The 18,490-nt window shown below is 37.2% G+C and overlaps 1 protein-coding gene across 2 annotated transcripts in view; it reads right to left on the bottom strand.

Moving 5' to 3' along the window:
• The window catches only part of Ptpn9 (protein tyrosine phosphatase non-receptor type 9), an 86,938-nt gene that overhangs the window by 28,536 nt on the left and 39,912 nt on the right, over positions 1-18,490 (bottom strand). The window contains exons 2-7 of one of the 2 annotated variants that reach the window (XM_005316821.5): positions 18,218-18,361; positions 14,923-15,012; positions 14,058-14,182; positions 9,636-9,741; positions 2,982-3,092; positions 421-749 (exon numbers count right to left, since the gene is read on the bottom strand). In XM_005316821.5, coding sequence (XP_005316878.1) covers positions 421-749; positions 2,982-3,092; positions 9,636-9,741; positions 14,058-14,182; positions 14,923-15,012; positions 18,218-18,361 — 905 coding nt within the window. The remainder of the gene's footprint in view (positions 1-420; positions 750-2,981; positions 3,093-9,635; positions 9,742-14,057; positions 14,183-14,922; positions 15,013-18,217; positions 18,362-18,490) is intronic. The other variant, XM_078049244.1, reaches the window with a different exon arrangement.

Below are 18,490 nucleotides of genomic sequence, written 5' to 3'. Positions count from 1 at the left end.
AAATTCATATGAGGCAACTCTTCTCTTTTTGACTATGGATTCTTTTAAATGTACCAGCATCCATTGTTTCAAGATGTAGAGATTCACAATAAATGCTCTAGGGAAAAACTGAACAGACTAGAGCTCACACTGAGGACGAGAATAGAAAACAGCACATTTGAGTTCAAAAACACTTGCATTTCAGGAAAATATCCAAAGTCATGTCCACTATTACAAGGATCCTCTATTGGTATCAAAGACCTTCTGAAATTTCAAAGCACAGGACATTGGCAGCAAGCACCAAAAAAGGAGATAACCTCTTTCTGAATGAGAGAAAACTATTATGTGAGAATGATGCTCCTTCACATAAGGAAGAGCTGCTGTCAGCACCACCAGAGGCATCTTGATAACCAACTGCTGTCCCAAAACTTTCCTACTTACATTGAACAGTGGAAAGTGCCAACAGGGTTCTCACGACGGATGTCTTCATACTCCTCATATATCCCCCGCTTTTGCCTGGTGTTAACATAGTCTACCAACTCTTGGATAGTCATGGCGTGGGGACCTGGAACATGTACTGAGTCCCAGTCTAAGGCAGGAGGGAGGGAGAACAGGATGATCTCATCGAAGGGATCTGGGTGGCCGTTCACCTGGGGTAGGAACTGGAAATTCCAAGTGGCGAGGTCAATTTTGACGTACCCACCCAGGTTTTCTGGAAGGCACTCCCTGGGCAGATGCTGGGTAACCTCAGAAGTCTTTAAAATCTGAATCTAGAAGGCCAGAAAGAACCATGTGAGTACTGGGGCATGAAAGGGGCACAGATAATGAAAATAAAGAACAAATGTGCTTATTTGAATTTGGGAAATGGGTTGACATTTGCTTGAAAAACCAGGTATATTTATAAAAGAAGTAGAATGCATTTCATCTGCCCGGGATTAAGTCCAATGAATTTCTCAGCTACAAGTTTGAATTTTGAGAATGTGTATCAAATTCACTTCTGGAATTAGAGGCTTTGCTATGTATCTTCTGAAAGGAAGGTATAGAGAACAAAGGCTTTATATGTACTATTAACAATGCTTCTCTATATATCTCATGCTGGTATTCTTTTTAACCACTAACAATGCATAGGTAATGGTTATTTTTTTCAACCCTATACTGAGGCTACCAATTCTAAGCCTATTACTTTGTGTTTTACTCATAGCTTGGTATGGGTATTCTCAAAAACAGATTTCTATGAAATCAAGACAAAACCAACCACCCAGACAGGGTAGACCAGGAAAAATGTTAGATAAGTCATCATAATACTTAAATCTGCTCTCTGCTTGGCATGGCCTGCTGGACCAAGATAGCCTAGCTGGTTCTCCTCAGTCAACTTCTCTGGAGCAGGAATGCTGTTCTTCCTAAAAGCTTCTCTTTCTTGCTATTGCCTCTTCTTAGACCACCTTCTTTCCTCCTCTACCTCTTTGAGGACCTGCTCATTGTTCACCTCCTCTGTGAAGCCCTTCTTGACCTCCTGATGCAATGTTTTCTTCTATGCTCCTTCAATGTCCAAGTCTTCTCCAATGTATACCTCTATGGCCTCTATGATGACTGTGAGCTCCTTGAAGTAAGGAATATCTCACTCATTGTTTAATCCCCAGGGTCGAATGCCTGGACTACATAGGACACTCAATATATTTTGGGTTTATACATGCATATATAATTCATATGCAAGACATAACTAAGGAGTATTCTCACAGAGTTCTTTTAAGAAAGATCTCGGGCTGGGGCTGGGGCTCAGTGGTAGAGTGCTCACCTAGCATGCATGAGGCACTGGGTTCAATCCTCAGCACCACATAAATGTAAGATATAGTGTCCACCTAAAACTTAAGAATAAATATCTTAAAAAAAAAAAAGGAAAAGAAAGAAAGATCTCTCTTGCTCTGACTCATTAGGTCTCTATGTAATTTCTGGAGTACGAAACACCACCACTTTCCCCTCTCTGAACCAAGTCACCTCAGCTCTAAAGATCTGCATTATTCATTTAACTTAATAATTCCTTGCCGCAAAAATCTCTGATAATATTTCTAAAAAGAGAGCCAGGATTGGTAGTACATGCCTGAAATACCAGTGACTTGGGAAACTAATGCAGGAAGACAGCAAAGATTAAAAGCCAATATGGCAACTTAGTGAGACCTTGTCTCAAAAAAAAAAACCACAACAACAACAAAAAATCCTTTAAAAAAAAAAAAAGTTTATTATTTTTACCCTATAATGCCAGTGTTTCATAAGCCCTTTCTTTCAAGGGTTACAATCACTGATTAAGACTATAATCTTTTAGTCCTGAAGTACTCCTGAAATTAAAATAGAATTAAAGTAATTTGCAACCATTCTTGTGAAACTGGAAGTAACAAGTTGTTTTAAGAGAAAGTACCAGGAATAAAAATAGGAAGAGATACAGTGAGGGACTCTCCCTTTCCATCCTGCCTAATGGTACATCCAGGTGAACAAACTCTAACACCAGCTCAACTAATGTAATTAAATTATATGCTGATTTTCAATTCTTAGGTTTTTTTTGTCTTTGTTTTTATTAGGATAGTAAGGATTGAACCCAGGGCCTCATGCATGCTAAGTACACACCCTGCCATTGAGCTACACCTCTGCCCTAAAATTTCGGAAATAGTAGCCATCTTTAAATTACCTCCAGGACACATTCCTTCAATAGCATCTTTTTTTTTTTTCTTTTCTTTTTTTTTCTTTCAGTACTATCTTATGCAAGAGCCAGATAAACTATGGCCAGTTCCTAATACAAGGAGATTATAGAATAGTGAGGAAGGCAGTGTGTTCCAAGCTGATGAATGAATGAAAGAGAGGATAGGAGAGAATACACTGACAGAAGTAGAGAAGAATTCAGGAAACAAGCCAGGAGAATTTTTTGACAGTAGCAAATTAATTGACAGGATTCCAATAGTACAAATGGGAATTTATCCACCTCTAAATAAGAAAAAGCTAACTTGTCTTACCCTCTCCCTGACTTTGTCCTTCAGAAGGAGGCTGATGATGGAATAGGGCACTCGGAACCATATTGGTGCTCCCACAATAAGCACCTTCTTCAAACGAGCTGGAAATGCTCCCTGTAGAGAAAAACGTATGAGGATTTAAGCCTAATGGGACCCATAACTGTTCAAGCCCCAAGGTTAGATTTTCTATACTTCTCTCCATTCTTACCCAGCAGGGGGAGTGTACCGACTAATTCTAGTTTTTTCTCAATAGCTAGAGGAAAAGTAGTTAAAAAAAAAATCAATGAGGTGGCGATGCCTATGAGCCCAACAACTGTATAGGATGAGGCAGCAGGATCCTAAATTCAAGACCCTAAATTCAAGCAATTTAGCAGACCCTGTCTGAAAATAAAAACTAAACCAGACATGGTGGCCCATACCTGTAATCCCACCTACTCAGTAGCTCAAGACCAGTAGCAATTTAGCAAGATCCTTTCTCAAAATGAAAAATAAAAAGGACTAGAGATATAGATCAATGGTAAAGCACCCCTGGGTTCAATTCCTAGTAAGTAAGTAAGTAAATAAATACTTAAAAAATACAAACTAAAAAGGGCTGGAGATGTAGCTCAATACTAGACTAGCCCTGGTTCAATCCCCAGTTCAGCAAAAATACAAACAACAAAGAAATTACAAGATGATTTACTATTTAAATTAATAATATTAACTTCATGTTTACCATAGCTTTATGGATGAAAGAGTATTCTGAGTTCTCTTATCAGGAGTTATCCTATACAATTACATAGCACATCAACACACATATTGTATCCCCCCAAAATTCTATGTATTAAAATTATAAGAAAAGTTAGCCTGAGGAAAAAATGAATATAAAAGAAACATCTCTTTTCATAATTTGCATCTAATTTGGTATCTATGTATCATCATTTTTAAAATATTTTTTTTAGTTGTAGATGGACAAATACCTTTATTTTGTTTATTTATTTTTATGTGGTGCTGAGGATCAAACCCAGGGCCCTGCACGTGCTAGGCAAGTGCTCTACCTGAGCCACAACCTCAGCCCGCCCTGTATCATCATTTTTTTTTTTTACCCATTTCTTCATCTGTAAATTTATTTATTCAATCTATAGATATAACCAAGGCTGGGGTAGCTCAAGGGTTCAGAATATCTTTAGCATGCAGAACACTTTGGGTTTGACCCCCAACACCAAAAAATAAGTAAAATAAAACACAAATGACCTTCTATGCACAAAGGCAAATGGTCTATACAAAGCTTAAGAATGACAAATCATTCACAATGCTTGGTTTAATTCAGTTTTTCAATATTCTGGCCCTTCTCGGATGCAGGATTGATGTAATATTAGCATTCTAACTGTGAAGAAATTATTTCCAAAACATCCTAAAAAGAGGAAACTGTAACTACAAATCTTTTACCTTTTTTTTTTTTTTTTGGTGTATCTTACAATAGAATGTCATATAACTTTACAATGAAGATTTCAAAGAATTTCTCACAATAAATATTTTTAAAATTTAACCTTTAAATAATTAATTAATTATTATGTGCTGCTGAGGATCGAACCCAGGACCTCACCTGTGTTAGGAAAGTACTCTACCACTGAGCCACAACCCAGTCCCTCTCACAACATAATTTTAAACTAAAGAGGATCAAAACTATAATTTTAAAGTCAGGCACAGTGACAAATGCCTGTAATCTGAGCGACTCAAGAAGCTGAGGCAGGAGGACTACAAGTTCAAGGCCAGTCTCAGCAACTTAGCAAGGCTCTAAATAACTCAGCAAGACCCTGTCTCAAAATAAAAAGTGTTGGTGACATGTTTCAGTGGTTTCAATCCCTGCTACCAAAAAACAAACAAAAAACAGAGGCAGGGGGTGGGAGGAGTGCTGTTGCTAGGAATGTGGCTCATTGGGAAAGTGCCCCTGGTCCAATCCCACTGCTAGCATACATATACACATGCACACATAAATAAGTAAAATTATAATTTTATTTTCAATTCCCATCAGGAAGTGGTGGCACATTCCTCTAGTCCCATATACTTGGGAGACTGAGGCAGGATCACAAGTTCAAGTTCTGGGCAATTTAAGGAGACCCTATCTCAAAAAATTAAAATAAAGGACTAGGGATATAGCTCTATGATAAAAGTGCTTATCTAGTACATTTTAAGGCCCCGAGTTCAATCCCCAGTGCTATAAAAATAAATAAATGTAAAAATTAAATAAAAGTTAAAAATAATTTAAAAGGAGAAACTAAACTGATCATAATGGTATTATTTAATCCTGAGGACAAGATGAATAAAGGAGAAATATGGTTAGACAGTTAACTAAATTATCAAAGGTATATTAAACTACCAAGATATTATGATTTTGTTAAAGCTTACAAAGAGAAAGTCTAAACTGGGGAAAAGGGCTGGAACATTTACTCAGTGGTAGAACACATGCTTAGCACAGGAGGCTATGAGTTCAATTCCAAGCATCTTTAAAAAAAAAAAAAAAAAAAAACTGGCTGGGCACATTGGCACACTCCTGCAATCCAATCAGTTCAAAAACTAAGGCAGGAGGATCCTGAGTTCAAAGCCAGCATCAGCAATTTAGCAACGCCCTAAGCAATTCAGCAAGACCCCTTATCTAAATAAAATACACATTGTGGCTCAAAAAAAAAAAAAATGAGGATGGGGACTATTTAAATATGTAAAACCAGGAGAAAAAGTGATTGATATAGGAAAAAAGTCAGATCCCTACAAATCATACTTAAAAATAAAGGTCTTAGCATTTTATTGTTATTGTTTTTTGTACTGGGGATTGAACCCAGGGGCACTTTAACACTAAGCCACATCCCCAACCCTTTTTTGAGACAGGGTTTCACTAAATTGCTTAGGGTCTTGCTAATTTGCTGAGATTAGCCTCTAACTTGCCATCCTCCTGCCTCAGCCTCCCAAGTCACTGAGATTATAGGCATGTACCACCTCCCAGGTTAAGATAAAATTCTTAAATTATGAAAGCAAAATCTCTCCATGCTGGGTGATGCCACCTGTAATCCCACCAATTCAGGAGGCTGAGGCAGGAGGATTGCAAATTCAACACCAGCCTGAGCAACTCAGAGAGACCCTGTCTCAAAATAAAACATTTTAAAAAGGGCTGCATATGTACCTCAGTGTTAGAATGCCTCTGAGTTCAATCCCAGTAACACACTTGTGCCTTAAAAAGTTAAAAATAGAATTATCATATAACCCAACAAATTTCACTTCCAGGTCTAAAAATGTAATTCAATGTCAGAGCACGAGTCTAGCATGCTTGTGTCTCTGTTTCATCCTCAGTATGGCAAAAATAAGTAAATAAACTCATGCTTGAGATTTGGGTTCAATCTATAGCACCATAAAATAGTAATTCCACTTCTCAAAACTAAGAAGGGACTCAACCAGATATTTATAGCTAATGTTCACAAAAGCCAAATGGTGGGAATAACCAAGTATTCATTAACATGAATAGAGAAATAAATTGTACATACACAAAATATTATTCGCCTTAGAAAGCAATGAAATTCTAATCATGCTATAGATCATTATGCTAAAATAAACCAGAGACAAAAGGAAAAGTATTCTAATAATTCCACTTATATAAGCACCTATACTTGGTGAATTCATAGAAAGCAGAATAGAGATTAATCAGGACCAGAAAAAAAAGAAAAGAAAAAGATATTATTTGGCTGGGTACAGTGGTGCACACTTGTAATTCCAGCGACTTGGGAGGCTGCAGTAGGAGGATCACAAGTTCAAAACCAGCCTTAGCAATTTAGGCCTTAAGCAAGTTAGCGAGATCCTCTCAAAAAATAAAAAGGTTCAGTACCCTTGAGTTCAATCCATGGTACCAACAAAAAGAAGAAAAAGTTACTATTTAATGGATACAGAGTTTCTGTTCATGATGATGAAAAGGTTCTGAAAATGGATAATGGTTATGGTTGCAATATGAATGTATTTAAAGCCAATGATCTTAAAATGGTCTAAATGAGCCAGTCATGGTGACACATGCCTCTAATCCCAGCAACTGGGGAGGCTGAGGCAGGAGGATTGCCAGATTCAAGGCCAGCCTGAACAAATATAGTCAGACCCTATTGCAAAATAAAATAAACATTGCTGAAGATTAAGCTCAGTAATAACAACCTGCCTAGCATTTTCAAGGGCCCCCAGATCAAATCCAAGCACCACAATTTAAAAAAATAAAAAAGAGAAGGAGGAAGAAGAGAAGTGACTAGGGGGAAAAAAGGTCTAAAAAAATTCCTTAGTCCTGGTAATGTGGCATCTGTAATCCAAATGACTTGGAGTATGAGAATCCCAAGTTTGGGGTCAGCCTCAACAGCTTAGTTGAGACTCTGTCTCAAAATTAAAAAAAGAAAGAAGGAAGCAGAGGAATGAAGGGAAGGAGGGGGTGGAGAGAAGGAGGGGAAGAGAAGCCTCTTTAGTGAGGCAATCATGAAAAAATGGAGGAAAAACAAAAGATTGAGAAATATTGCTCAAGATACTCTCTTGCAAACTTCACCAAAAAACATGTATAAAAATGTTCATTTCAAAAAGAAAGAGAACTGGGTATGGTGGTACACGCCTTTAATCCCAGGGATTCAGGAGGCTAAGACAGGAAGATCACAAATTCAAAGCCAGCTTCATCAACTCAGTGAGGCTCTAACCAATTTAGTCAGACCCCATCTCTAAATAAAAAGTAAAAAAGGTTAGGGATATGGGCCAGATTTGAAGCATCCCTGGTTCAATCTATGGTTCCACACACCCCCAAAAAAAAAGGGTGAAAGAGAGAGATAAAGAAAGAAAGTTTATAGCAGTACTGTCCACAAGAACAAAAAATAGGAAATAATCTGAGGAGCTATGAATAAGAGAATATATAAAACAGTGGTATATTCATCAACGAATGAAGAATGCAAAGAAATCAATCCTTTGATCAATGAAAAGGAATATATCATAACTACTTACCAAAATAAGAATTTTAAAAACATAATGCTGAGTGAAAGAAACAAGTCCTTGAAAATAGCATACAGTATACATTCTCTTTCTATGATTTCTGTTATGAAGCTGTAATAGTAAATAAATACTTCTAAAAGTCTAGTTCAATAATACTTCTAAGTGAGGTCCTGGAACAGATTCCTACACCAATGCTTTTCCAACAGCAAGCTATGACTCAGTAAGTCCAGAAATCAATTTAGTTGGTCATGACTAACTATTTTAAAAATGTGAAACAGAAAGCCAGGCATGGTGATGCATGCCTGTAATTCCAGAAATTTGGGAGGTTAAGGTAGGAGGATCACAAATTCAAGGCCAGCCTCAGTAACTTAGCCAGACCTTGTTTCAGAATAAAAATAAAGGGCTGGAGCCAGGTGCAGTGGAGCATGCCTATAATCCCAGTGGTTTAAGAGACTGAGGCAAGAAGATCGTGTGACTTCAAGGCCAGCCTCAGCAAAAGCAAGGCACTAAGCAACTCAGTGAGACCCTGTCTCAATATAAAACACAAAATAAGTCTGGGGATATGGACAGTGGCCAAGTGCCCCTGAGTTCAATCCTGGTAGCAAAAAAATAAAAAATAAAAATAAAGGGCTGGGGTGTAGCTCCGTGGTAGGATGTCCATAGGTCACATTCCCAACACTGGAGGAAAAAAAAGGAAAAAAGAAATAGAATAATCAAAGTCATTACACAAAGTAAGGGTGCAGTTTCTCTGGTGAAGCTTTGTGATTTTAGAGTGGCATATAAACCACATTACCTTTTTTTTTTTTTTAAAGAGAGAGAGAGAGAGAGAATTTTTTTAATATTTATTTTTTAGTTTTTGGCGGACACAACATCTTCGTTTGTATGTGGTGCTGAGGATCGAACCCCGGCCGCACGCATGCCAGGCAAGCACGCTACCGCTTGAGCCACATCCCCAGCCCCCACATTACCTTTTAAAATTAAAAACATAGGGCTTGGAGGGCTGAGGATGTAGTTCAAGCGGTAGCACACTCGCCTGGCGTGCATGTGGCCTGGGTTCAATCCTCAGCACCATATACAAAGATGTTGTGTCCGCCGATAACTAAAAAAAAAAAAAAAAAAATTAAAAAAAATTCTCTCTTTCTCTTAAAAAAAAAAAATAGGGCTGGGTTGTGGCTCAGCAGTAGAGGACTCACCTAGCATGTGCAAAGCCCTGAGTTTAATTCTCAGCACCACATAAAAATATAATAAATACATAAAACAAAGGTATTGTGTCCATCTACACAAAAATATGTTTTAAAAAAAAGTTGAAAAAATTAAAAACAAGCTTTGCTTGATGGGGTTCATGTATAATTCCATCAAGTCAGGAGACTAAAGCAAGAGGATTACAAATTCAAATTCAGCCTGGGCAATTTAGCAAGGGCTAAGAGTGACATCCAGTGATGCATCACCTGCCTGCCATGTCTGAGGCCCTGGGGTCAATCACCAGTAACACCAAAAAAAAAAAAAAAAAAAAAGACCATTTCTTTTTCTGAGGAAGCAAATATTAGTCATCATTTACAGATGACCTTTAAATTAAACTTAGTATCTAAAGTTTACATCATTACTAAATCTTTTCCCAAATAATAGGGAGAAAAAAATACTAAGCATTGAAGGAGAGTTGAGAGAATCCTCCCACAGCCTTACCTTCAACAGGTTTAGGACTTTCTTGCCAAGATCCAGCTCAAAGTTGGCATAATTAGAACCACACATGTCATAGATAAACACCAGTCCATTCCTTTGAGTTTCAAAGCTGCAAACCAATCATTGAACAAAAATATGTATTTAATGAAAATATTTCATTCAAAGTAAGCCAGACCTTGTTTTTTTATTTGATTTATATTCCCAAAATATTATAGGGAATAAATTATTTAAACTATTAACAGCAAGTTTTTACATTTATTTAGAATTGAGAAAACACATTCCTCAAAAATCAGTATTCTCAATGTTAATCTGTATCCTGATTTTTTGTATTATCTTCTAGAACCCTCCAAACCTTCATTCTTTTAACAAAATCCAAGATGGAAGCATCCATCTAGTAGATGACATTTCAAAAAATCTCTAATTCTGAGGCATGTGCGAGTTTTTCCAGCAAACCTTGTTTTTACTGCTAAATCTTCACTACTTTTCCATAAACCCTGAAAGGCAGTGGGGCATGGTGGCACATGCCTATAATCCCAAGTGACTCAGGAGGCTGAGACAGGAAGATCCCAAAAATAGCCTCAGCAACTTATCAGGACCTTGTCTCAAAAAAGACTGGGGACGGGCAGGGTTGTGGCTCAGCAGTAGAGCATCCGCCTAGCATGTGCGGGGTCCTGGGTTCAAATCTCAGCACCACATAAAAATAAATGAATGAAGGTATTGTTACCAGCTACAAAAAAAAAAAAAAAAAAAAAAGACTGGGGACTGGGCTGGGGTTGTGGTTCAGTGGTGGAGCCCTTGTCTAGTATGTGTGAGGCACTGGATTCAATTCTCAGCACCACATATAAATAAATGAGTAAAATAAAGGTCCATCAACTCTCACGTGCGAGACCCTGGGTTCAATCCTCAGCACCACATAAAAATAAATAAATAAAATACAGGTATTGTGTCCAACTAAAAAATAAAATATTTTAAAAAATGTGAGACACAATTATTGAGTAGACCTGGATACAAGCCTGAAGAATTTCCATTTCTCCATGAATTCATTTAGGGCCAACTAAAAGAATTATGGGATTTCCCCTCTAGGCTCCAGGGACTAAAACTTAAGTCAGAGACAAGAGAAAGAGAATTTAATAAAAAGAAGCTATGCTACAAAATAATATATTCCTAGATGAATATTCTATATTCTATATTCCTAGATGAAACTGATTATCCTATGAAGGCATATATGAAATAAGTACAAATGCAATAAGATTCTTGCTTTTCTGGGTACAAAATATGAGGTTTACAGTGATAGCTGACTGCTTCCCTACTGATTTTGATTCCTGAGCTACATGCCACAGGGAAAAACAAAAGTTGAAAACAGTCCCTGACATTTGTTTCAAAGAATCAAGGATATAGCATACATGAGAGGCAATCAATGAAACAATATTGATTATGAATTGCTTTGAAGAAGATGGATGATGGGTATGTGGATATTCATGATACCATTCCCTACAAGGATTTAGAAGTTTCCACTATGTAGTATTAAAAAGAAAAGTTCCCTACCCTCAAGGAGCTAACATTCTGTGGTAGATGAAAAATAAGATAAATGACACACTGAGGCCATGTATAATTAAATACATAATGACAGGTATTGGTAATAACTGCTATTAAATTCAGAGTAAAAAAATCATTTCATTGTTATTACTATCATACATTATTGGTGGAACTGAAAAAAAAAATTAGTACAACTACTCTAGAAAGCAGTACAGAGACTCCTCAAAAAAACTAGGAATGGAATCACCACTTGAGCCAGCTATCCCATTCCTCAGTTATTTATCCAAAAGAACTAAAATCAGCAGACTTATAGTGATACAGCCACTTCAATATTTATAGCAGTATAATTCACAATAGCCCAGATACTAACAGATGAATAGGTAAAGAAAATGTGATATATACACACAGTGAAGCTTTACTCAGTCATAAAGAAGAGTGAAATTTTTGTATTTGCTGGTAAATGGATAGAACTGGAGAATACCATTTTAAGTGAAATAAGCCAGACTCAGAAATTTTCTGTCAAAGGCTCAATATTTTCTTTCATGTGGAAGAGCAAAAAAAGGAAGGGGAAAAAAAAAAAGTGGTGTTGGGGGAATCCCACAAAAACAGAAGAGAAATCAGTGGAGTAAGGGAAGGAAACTGAGGGGGAGGGAGGAGGGACAGGGATAAGGAGGAATGGTGAAATGAAACTGACCAAACTATACTGTGTGTATATATGAACATACCACAGTAATTTCACCGTGTGTGTGTGTGGGGGGCACTAATTTTAAAAAATATAAAAGTAAATAGAAAGCAAACCAGTAGAGGAAAGGGAACAGAGGCAGGGAGGAGGGGAGAGAAAGGGGAAGTACTGAGGACTGAATTGGAACAAAATTATATTCTATGCTTATATAATGACATCAAATGAACATGAACCCCAATGTTATCCACAACTATAATGTACTAATAAAAAATTTTATTTCTAACAGGTTGGAATGGTGAAGAAGCCAGTGATGAAAGTTAGGCCTCAAAGTGAAGAGAAGGGGAGAGGGAAAACCATTCTGGCTCAAGGAAACAAAGGAAAACAGGATTTTCTACTCATTGGGGGGAATATTTTGCTTAGAAAGAGGGTTCACATTTATTTAGCTTACACTCAAATTCTGAATAATAAAAAGTCAATGAACTTTTTAATAGAAGGATAAACATGATGAATGCAAAGTTTAATTATGTTTATATTTGTGGTCCTCCTGTGGGATCCAATATTCACACTAGAAAAATCAAGATCTAACCACTGCCAAACATCCTGCCATGCCTATGTGAGAGCTCCAACTCTCTAAGGCTCTCAGGGAGGAAGGCCGATAGTGGATTTTAGGAAGAGAGTCTTTTATACATATCCTGAGCTTAAGAAACTCTTAAAAAGAATCACATCCTAGAAATTATGCCTAATGAAAGATCAAAAAGAAGAAGAGCTGAGAAATTCCACATTTCTGTTGGGGGCAGGGTATAGGGCCACTGAGACTACTGGTCCTCGCTTGACAACTTCTCTAATTCAAGATAATGTTGTGTGTGGTGTTTGGATATATCTCCAGCTCAGCATCAACAGGATAAGCTAATAAATATGAAAGCAACATAAAAAGGCAGTAACAAGTGAAGTAGACAGACAACCCCACCCATGGCTATTTCCAGCCTATAAGTTCACAGACTAACTAAAGTAGCTATCTCTATTCTGAGGTGTCAGTCCACAATACAGCACCTTTAACAAAGGACGAAAGATGTCAAAAGCAGTAATAAATTGTAAATGGCAAGCTCAAGGGAAAAAAGGAAGTAAGGCAGGAAAAACAGTACAGCACAGTACAAACAGCTCTGGCCAAGGGCAAAGAAAACAAGATCTTGGACCTGGTTGAACCAAACACGTGACTTTTTTTTAATTGTCATCACAACAGTAGACAGCATACCTAGCATGCCCAAGGCCATGGGTTCACATTTGGAAAGAGGGTTCACATTTATTTAGCTTATACTAAACTTCTGAATAATAAAAAGCCAATGAACTTTTTAATAGAAGGATAAACATGATGAATGCAAAGTTTAATTATGTTTATATAATTAAACAAATAAAAGTCATATAATTTCTTTGTACTTCAGTTTCTCTGTCTATAGAACTTGAATCTCATTTATTTTAGAGAGAGAAGGAGAGATGGCCTGAGCTGGTTCTTTTTGCCTATGTGTCTATTTTTATTACAACAATGATTCTGCTTAACCTTATACTTTTGGGTTCTTCTTCCTGAATGTTTATTCTCAAAATCCCCTGAACTAAATGGTATCATTCGTCTTTTACAGACAAAAAAACTGAGGCCCCAAAGGTTTTATTTCATTTATTATTTATTTTTTTTAAAGAGAGAGAGAGAAAATTTTTTAATATTTTATTTTTTAATTTTCAGTGGACACAACATCTTTATTTTTATGTGGTGCTGAGGATCGAATGAACCCAGCACCCCGAGCATGCCAGGCGAGCGTGTTACCGCTGGAGCCACATCCCCAGCCCCCCAAAGGGTTTTGAGACGAGCAAAAAAAAAAAAAAAAAAAAAAAACCAACACAAGTCATTACCTCCTCCCTCTTATAATAAGTAATTTTCAATATATTGGCAATTGCTAATAATTGGCTATCTCAGCTTCTGTTACCCTGAAATAGAGCTAAGGTGTAGAATTATATATTATAGAATTATAATACCTAAAATCCTGATACTACCTGAAAACATGCCATACCCTCAAAAACATAGGTTGTTTTATATTCATAGTACTGCCCTGAGTACATCCTAGGAACATGATGAAGGCACTGTGAATTTAATCAGGTCAATTACTGTCACTTTCCTTCTGGATGTAGACCACCTAAAAGAAAATTTCAATGCTTACCTATCCACAGCTCTGTCTAACAAATAAAACAGAGCCTGAAGTACCACATGCTGGACCGACTTGTGGGGGTGATGCAATCTGGCAGTAAAGAGGGCAATGGAAGCTCCTGTTGGGTCCCGAACATTCTAAAGCAAATGAAACAAGAAATACTTAAAACTCAAACAGAAAAATCACAATAATCACTAAGACTTATACAGATAAAAGATGTAATGCATAAAAAAAAGATGCTGGCAATACTTCCTTGACTTGCACCAATCACTCTGGAAAGGGAAGAATGTTAGTATCATCCCATGCCTGATTCTCTCAGCACTTGCTGAACCACATTCTTGTAGTAAGAAAATAAAATACATTTTCTTTGATCTTCAACTGTAGAGTGATCAAAGGATAATTCTGCATTACTTTGTAACTAATTTCCCATGCAGGATAACAAAACAAACAATCAGAAGGAGAGAATCATAAAACAGAACCATGGTTTCCACACTTCCTTCAAAGTACCATCATATACTTATCCAAGAGGCCAAGAGGTCTCTTATAAGTAGGGAGCTTCCAATAAATAAGGAAGGATGTGTTCTGATGTATTACATACCCATCTCAAGGCCTTGACTAACCTTAATATACCAATGAAAAAACTTTTGTAAGTCTTACTAAATATCCAATTCTCCATAATTCAATGATTCAACTACTATAAGTAATTCTAGTAAATACTTATTAGTAATTCAATTACTATAATAATTTTGTGCTAAACAGTATGGCTACTCCACAATCTGCTCCTGACTGTGGATAAGCTTCTAGGAACAAAGTCCAAAATGGTCAATAGCTATAAAAGGGAGACACAAGGCAATATAAGGTAGGTCCACAGACTCACTAAAATGGTGAATTTTCCACTGAGGATCTCAGAACGGAGAGGTTCCTCATGAGGCTTCAGCTTCACAATACCTTCCTTCCTTCGGGTTTCCTAAATAGGAAACACAACAAGATGAATATGAAAATATTTTACATACAGGACAGCTTCATGAAACCAACAAATTTTAGAGCTAAGGGAAGTCAGAAGTAAACTAAATTATGAACTCCTTTGTCACTTCTTCCAGGCCAGCTAGCATTATCAGAACTTCTGTCCAAATCTACCTTATTATTCCCTGAGATAGTATATTTTTCTCTCAATCAGTAAGAATCCTCTCCCTAAGCCCAAACAATCCATAATATTAGGATACAGGATCAAGTGGAGCAGCACTGACATTACACAAAGACATGGAAATATAGACCCAGAAATTGTCTGGATACATACATTCTCAAACATCTTCCAGGATCAGGCCTTTCCTATCTTAAATAGGAGCCTTCCCTCCACTTGAAAATCATTTCCCCCCCCCAGTACTGGGGATTGAACCCAGAACACTTTATCACTGATTTACATCCCCAGCCCTTTTTCTTTTCTGTAAGTGGACACAATACCTTTATTTTATTTTTATGTGATGCTGAGGATCAAACCCAGTGCTTCATGCATGCTAAGCAAGCACTCTACCTCTGAGCCACAACCCCAACACCCCCAGCCCTTTTTCTAAAAATTTTTTTTTTAATTTTAAAATGGTGTCTCACTAAGCTTGTCACACTATGATGACAAGTACTCAATTATCAGTTTCTTCTGTGGGCTTTTCTTTCTTTTGTACTGGGATTTGAACCTAGGGTCTGGCACATGTTGGATAAGTGCTCTACATCTGAGCTACACCCCAGCTCTTTTTATCTTGAGACAGGGTCTAAGCTGCTGAGGCTGGCATCAAATTTGCAATCCTCCTACCTCAGCCTTCCAAATAGCCAGGATTATAGCTAGGATTCTGTGTGCCACCATACCCAGCTATATGAGCATTTGTTCATTAATTTAGTCATTCACTGGTTTATTCATTTTGCCAATTTTTATAAAGCAATTATTATGTGCTTTAATTTAGCTCAGTGCCTGGCAAATAAAAATAACTATGTTTTGTTTGTGTTCTTCTCCTCTCTCTCCCTAAAATCAAATTCAAGTACCTTTAGAGACAAAGCAGCAAGTAAAGACAATATTTGTGGTGACATCACAGGAGAGTGCATGACCTATAACCTACCCAAGGCATTCTCAATTTTCAAAATAATACTGTACCAAAGAAAGAAGAAAAAGTCTATGGTTAGATTCTAACCCTATAAATCTTCCCATTCCTCACACCTTCCCAATATGACCTCCATCCACTCCCAAGGCTCCAATATTCAGTTCTACTTTGGTCATACCGTGATCTCTATTTCTAGTATGGACTTCTTTTCTTAAGCCTAGATTCATATTCCAACCACTAAAAGATATGTCTATTTGGATACCTCAAAGGCACTTCAAACTTAACACAGAAAAACTAAACTCAAAATCTCCTTCTCTCCACACACCTATACCCACTTCAGTGTAAAATAAATACCTCCACCATTTACCCCAACATGCAAGTCAAAACTCTGAAATCCTTGATCCTTCTTTCCTCATACCAGTTTGAGTAACTTATAAGTCTTCCCACTTCTCTCCACCTCCTCTTACATTATCCTTATTAATACTGCAATCATCTGCCCTTGTAAGTGCAATAGCCTTTCAACTGGTCTGTCTCTAATACAGTGCAGCCCTTTTATCCATTTTCCAAAGCACAGTGAGGAAAAAATCTTTCCAGAATACCAATATGACTAATTCATTTCACTGCTTATACCTTTAGTGAACTTCTCTGCCCTTCAGAAATCAGACACTCTCTAATCTGGCCCTAATTATCTCTGCTACTCAATCTTTTTCCTTGCCCCCCAACTTCTACTTAACATTCTGATTCAGCTGAATTTCTTTCTTTCCATTGAACATTTGAACTTGTTGTTCTCTGCCACACTCTTCAATCTGCTTGATTCCTATTCATCTTTCAGATCTTAGTTTACAAATCCTTTCAGTTAGGAAAGCTTTTCTGATTCGCCTAACTAAATGTGCTCCCAGGGAACCCAGTGCTGCTTTCTCATGACATTTCTATAATTGTTTACTCTCTCCTTCTAAATAGTAATCTTTGGGCTGGGGATGTAGCTCAGCAATGGAGCACTTGAACAAGGCCCTGGGATGAATCAATCCCCAGCATTACAGTGGGGGAAAAAAAAGTCATCTTTGCAATTGGAACATAGTAGGTATACAATAAATAAGTTTATAAATATTGAATATACTGAATGACCCACAAGATAGGTATAAGTGAGCTTCAGTCCTAAGCTAATTCTAGTATTGTTATCCCAAATATCTTAATTTATAGAGATTTTATATCTTTTCAGAACAATTTTCTGGCCCCTAAATATAGATTGCTTTAAAGGACACTGCTGAGGAAGCAAATTAAAACACAGAATCGGGAATCAGAAGTTATGTTCCATTTGTGTACAATGTGTCAAAATACATTCCATTGTCATGTATAACTAATTCGAATAAATTTTAAAAATGAAAAAATACAGAATCAAAGACTGAGCCCTTTTAAAAACAAAAAAATAGGGGCTGGGGCTGTAGCTCAGTGGCAGAGCATTTGCCTAGCTCGTATGAGGCACTGGGTTTGATACTCAGCACCACATAAAAATAAATATAAAGATATGCTATCCTTCTACAACTACAAAAAAAATTTAAAAATATATAAAAATTTTAAAAAGTGAAAATGTTGATTGATTTGTATAAAGGTACTATTAAGATATAGACCTAGGTAATACAGTTACTCTTCTTTTCCAGGACTAGGGCTACCTTCCTAAATTAAGCTCAGCATTCATCTGAATGACAGGTTTTCAAACTCCCAGAGATCATGAAAACCAGTAGAATAAATGGGGAAGGTAGCCAAAGTGAAGAGCTATGACTCAAACTCCAACAAGAGTGAACAACTATCCCACCACCAGGATGATATCAGGTTACCTCCTTAGCTTCAGTCATTAAAAGCACCATCCGGTTCTACAACAAACTTTAGGCATATAAGCGTTATTTCCAGGAGCTGCTCTGCCCAGCGTCAGCTCTCACAGTATCTCTCTTCTTGGATATTGATCAACTTTTCATGGCAGGAAAAGGGGGCAATTAAAGAAGCAATGTGTGTGCAATATATTAAAAGAAAACAACACTGAAAAAGCCCAAAGCCCAACCATAGAGTTGTCTACTCCAAGCCACATACTCTGTAGGAGTGGAACAACTCCACAGCGCGGAGCACGTCAAACTTCCTGGCCATGAGGAACTTGACAGCCACATTCCAAGAGAGTGGGGAAACGTTGTACTGAACTGTCCACTTGTTAATCTCTTCCAAAAACTGCTTGGTGGCCTGTTTGACAAAGAAAGTGATAACAATTAGTAAAAAGCATTTAAGGAACCAAAAAACAAACAAATAGGCAAAAGCTATCATTCTTTTCCCAAGTAAGACTATATCCAAAGTTTACTACAGAAAGCAGGA

The sequence above is a fragment of the Ictidomys tridecemlineatus genome, chromosome 5, assembly GCF_052094955.1.
Source record: "Ictidomys tridecemlineatus isolate mIctTri1 chromosome 5, mIctTri1.hap1, whole genome shotgun sequence".
NCBI lineage: Eukaryota > Metazoa > Chordata > Mammalia > Rodentia > Sciuridae > Ictidomys > Ictidomys tridecemlineatus.
This window is presented reverse-complemented; position numbering and strand designations above follow the sequence as displayed.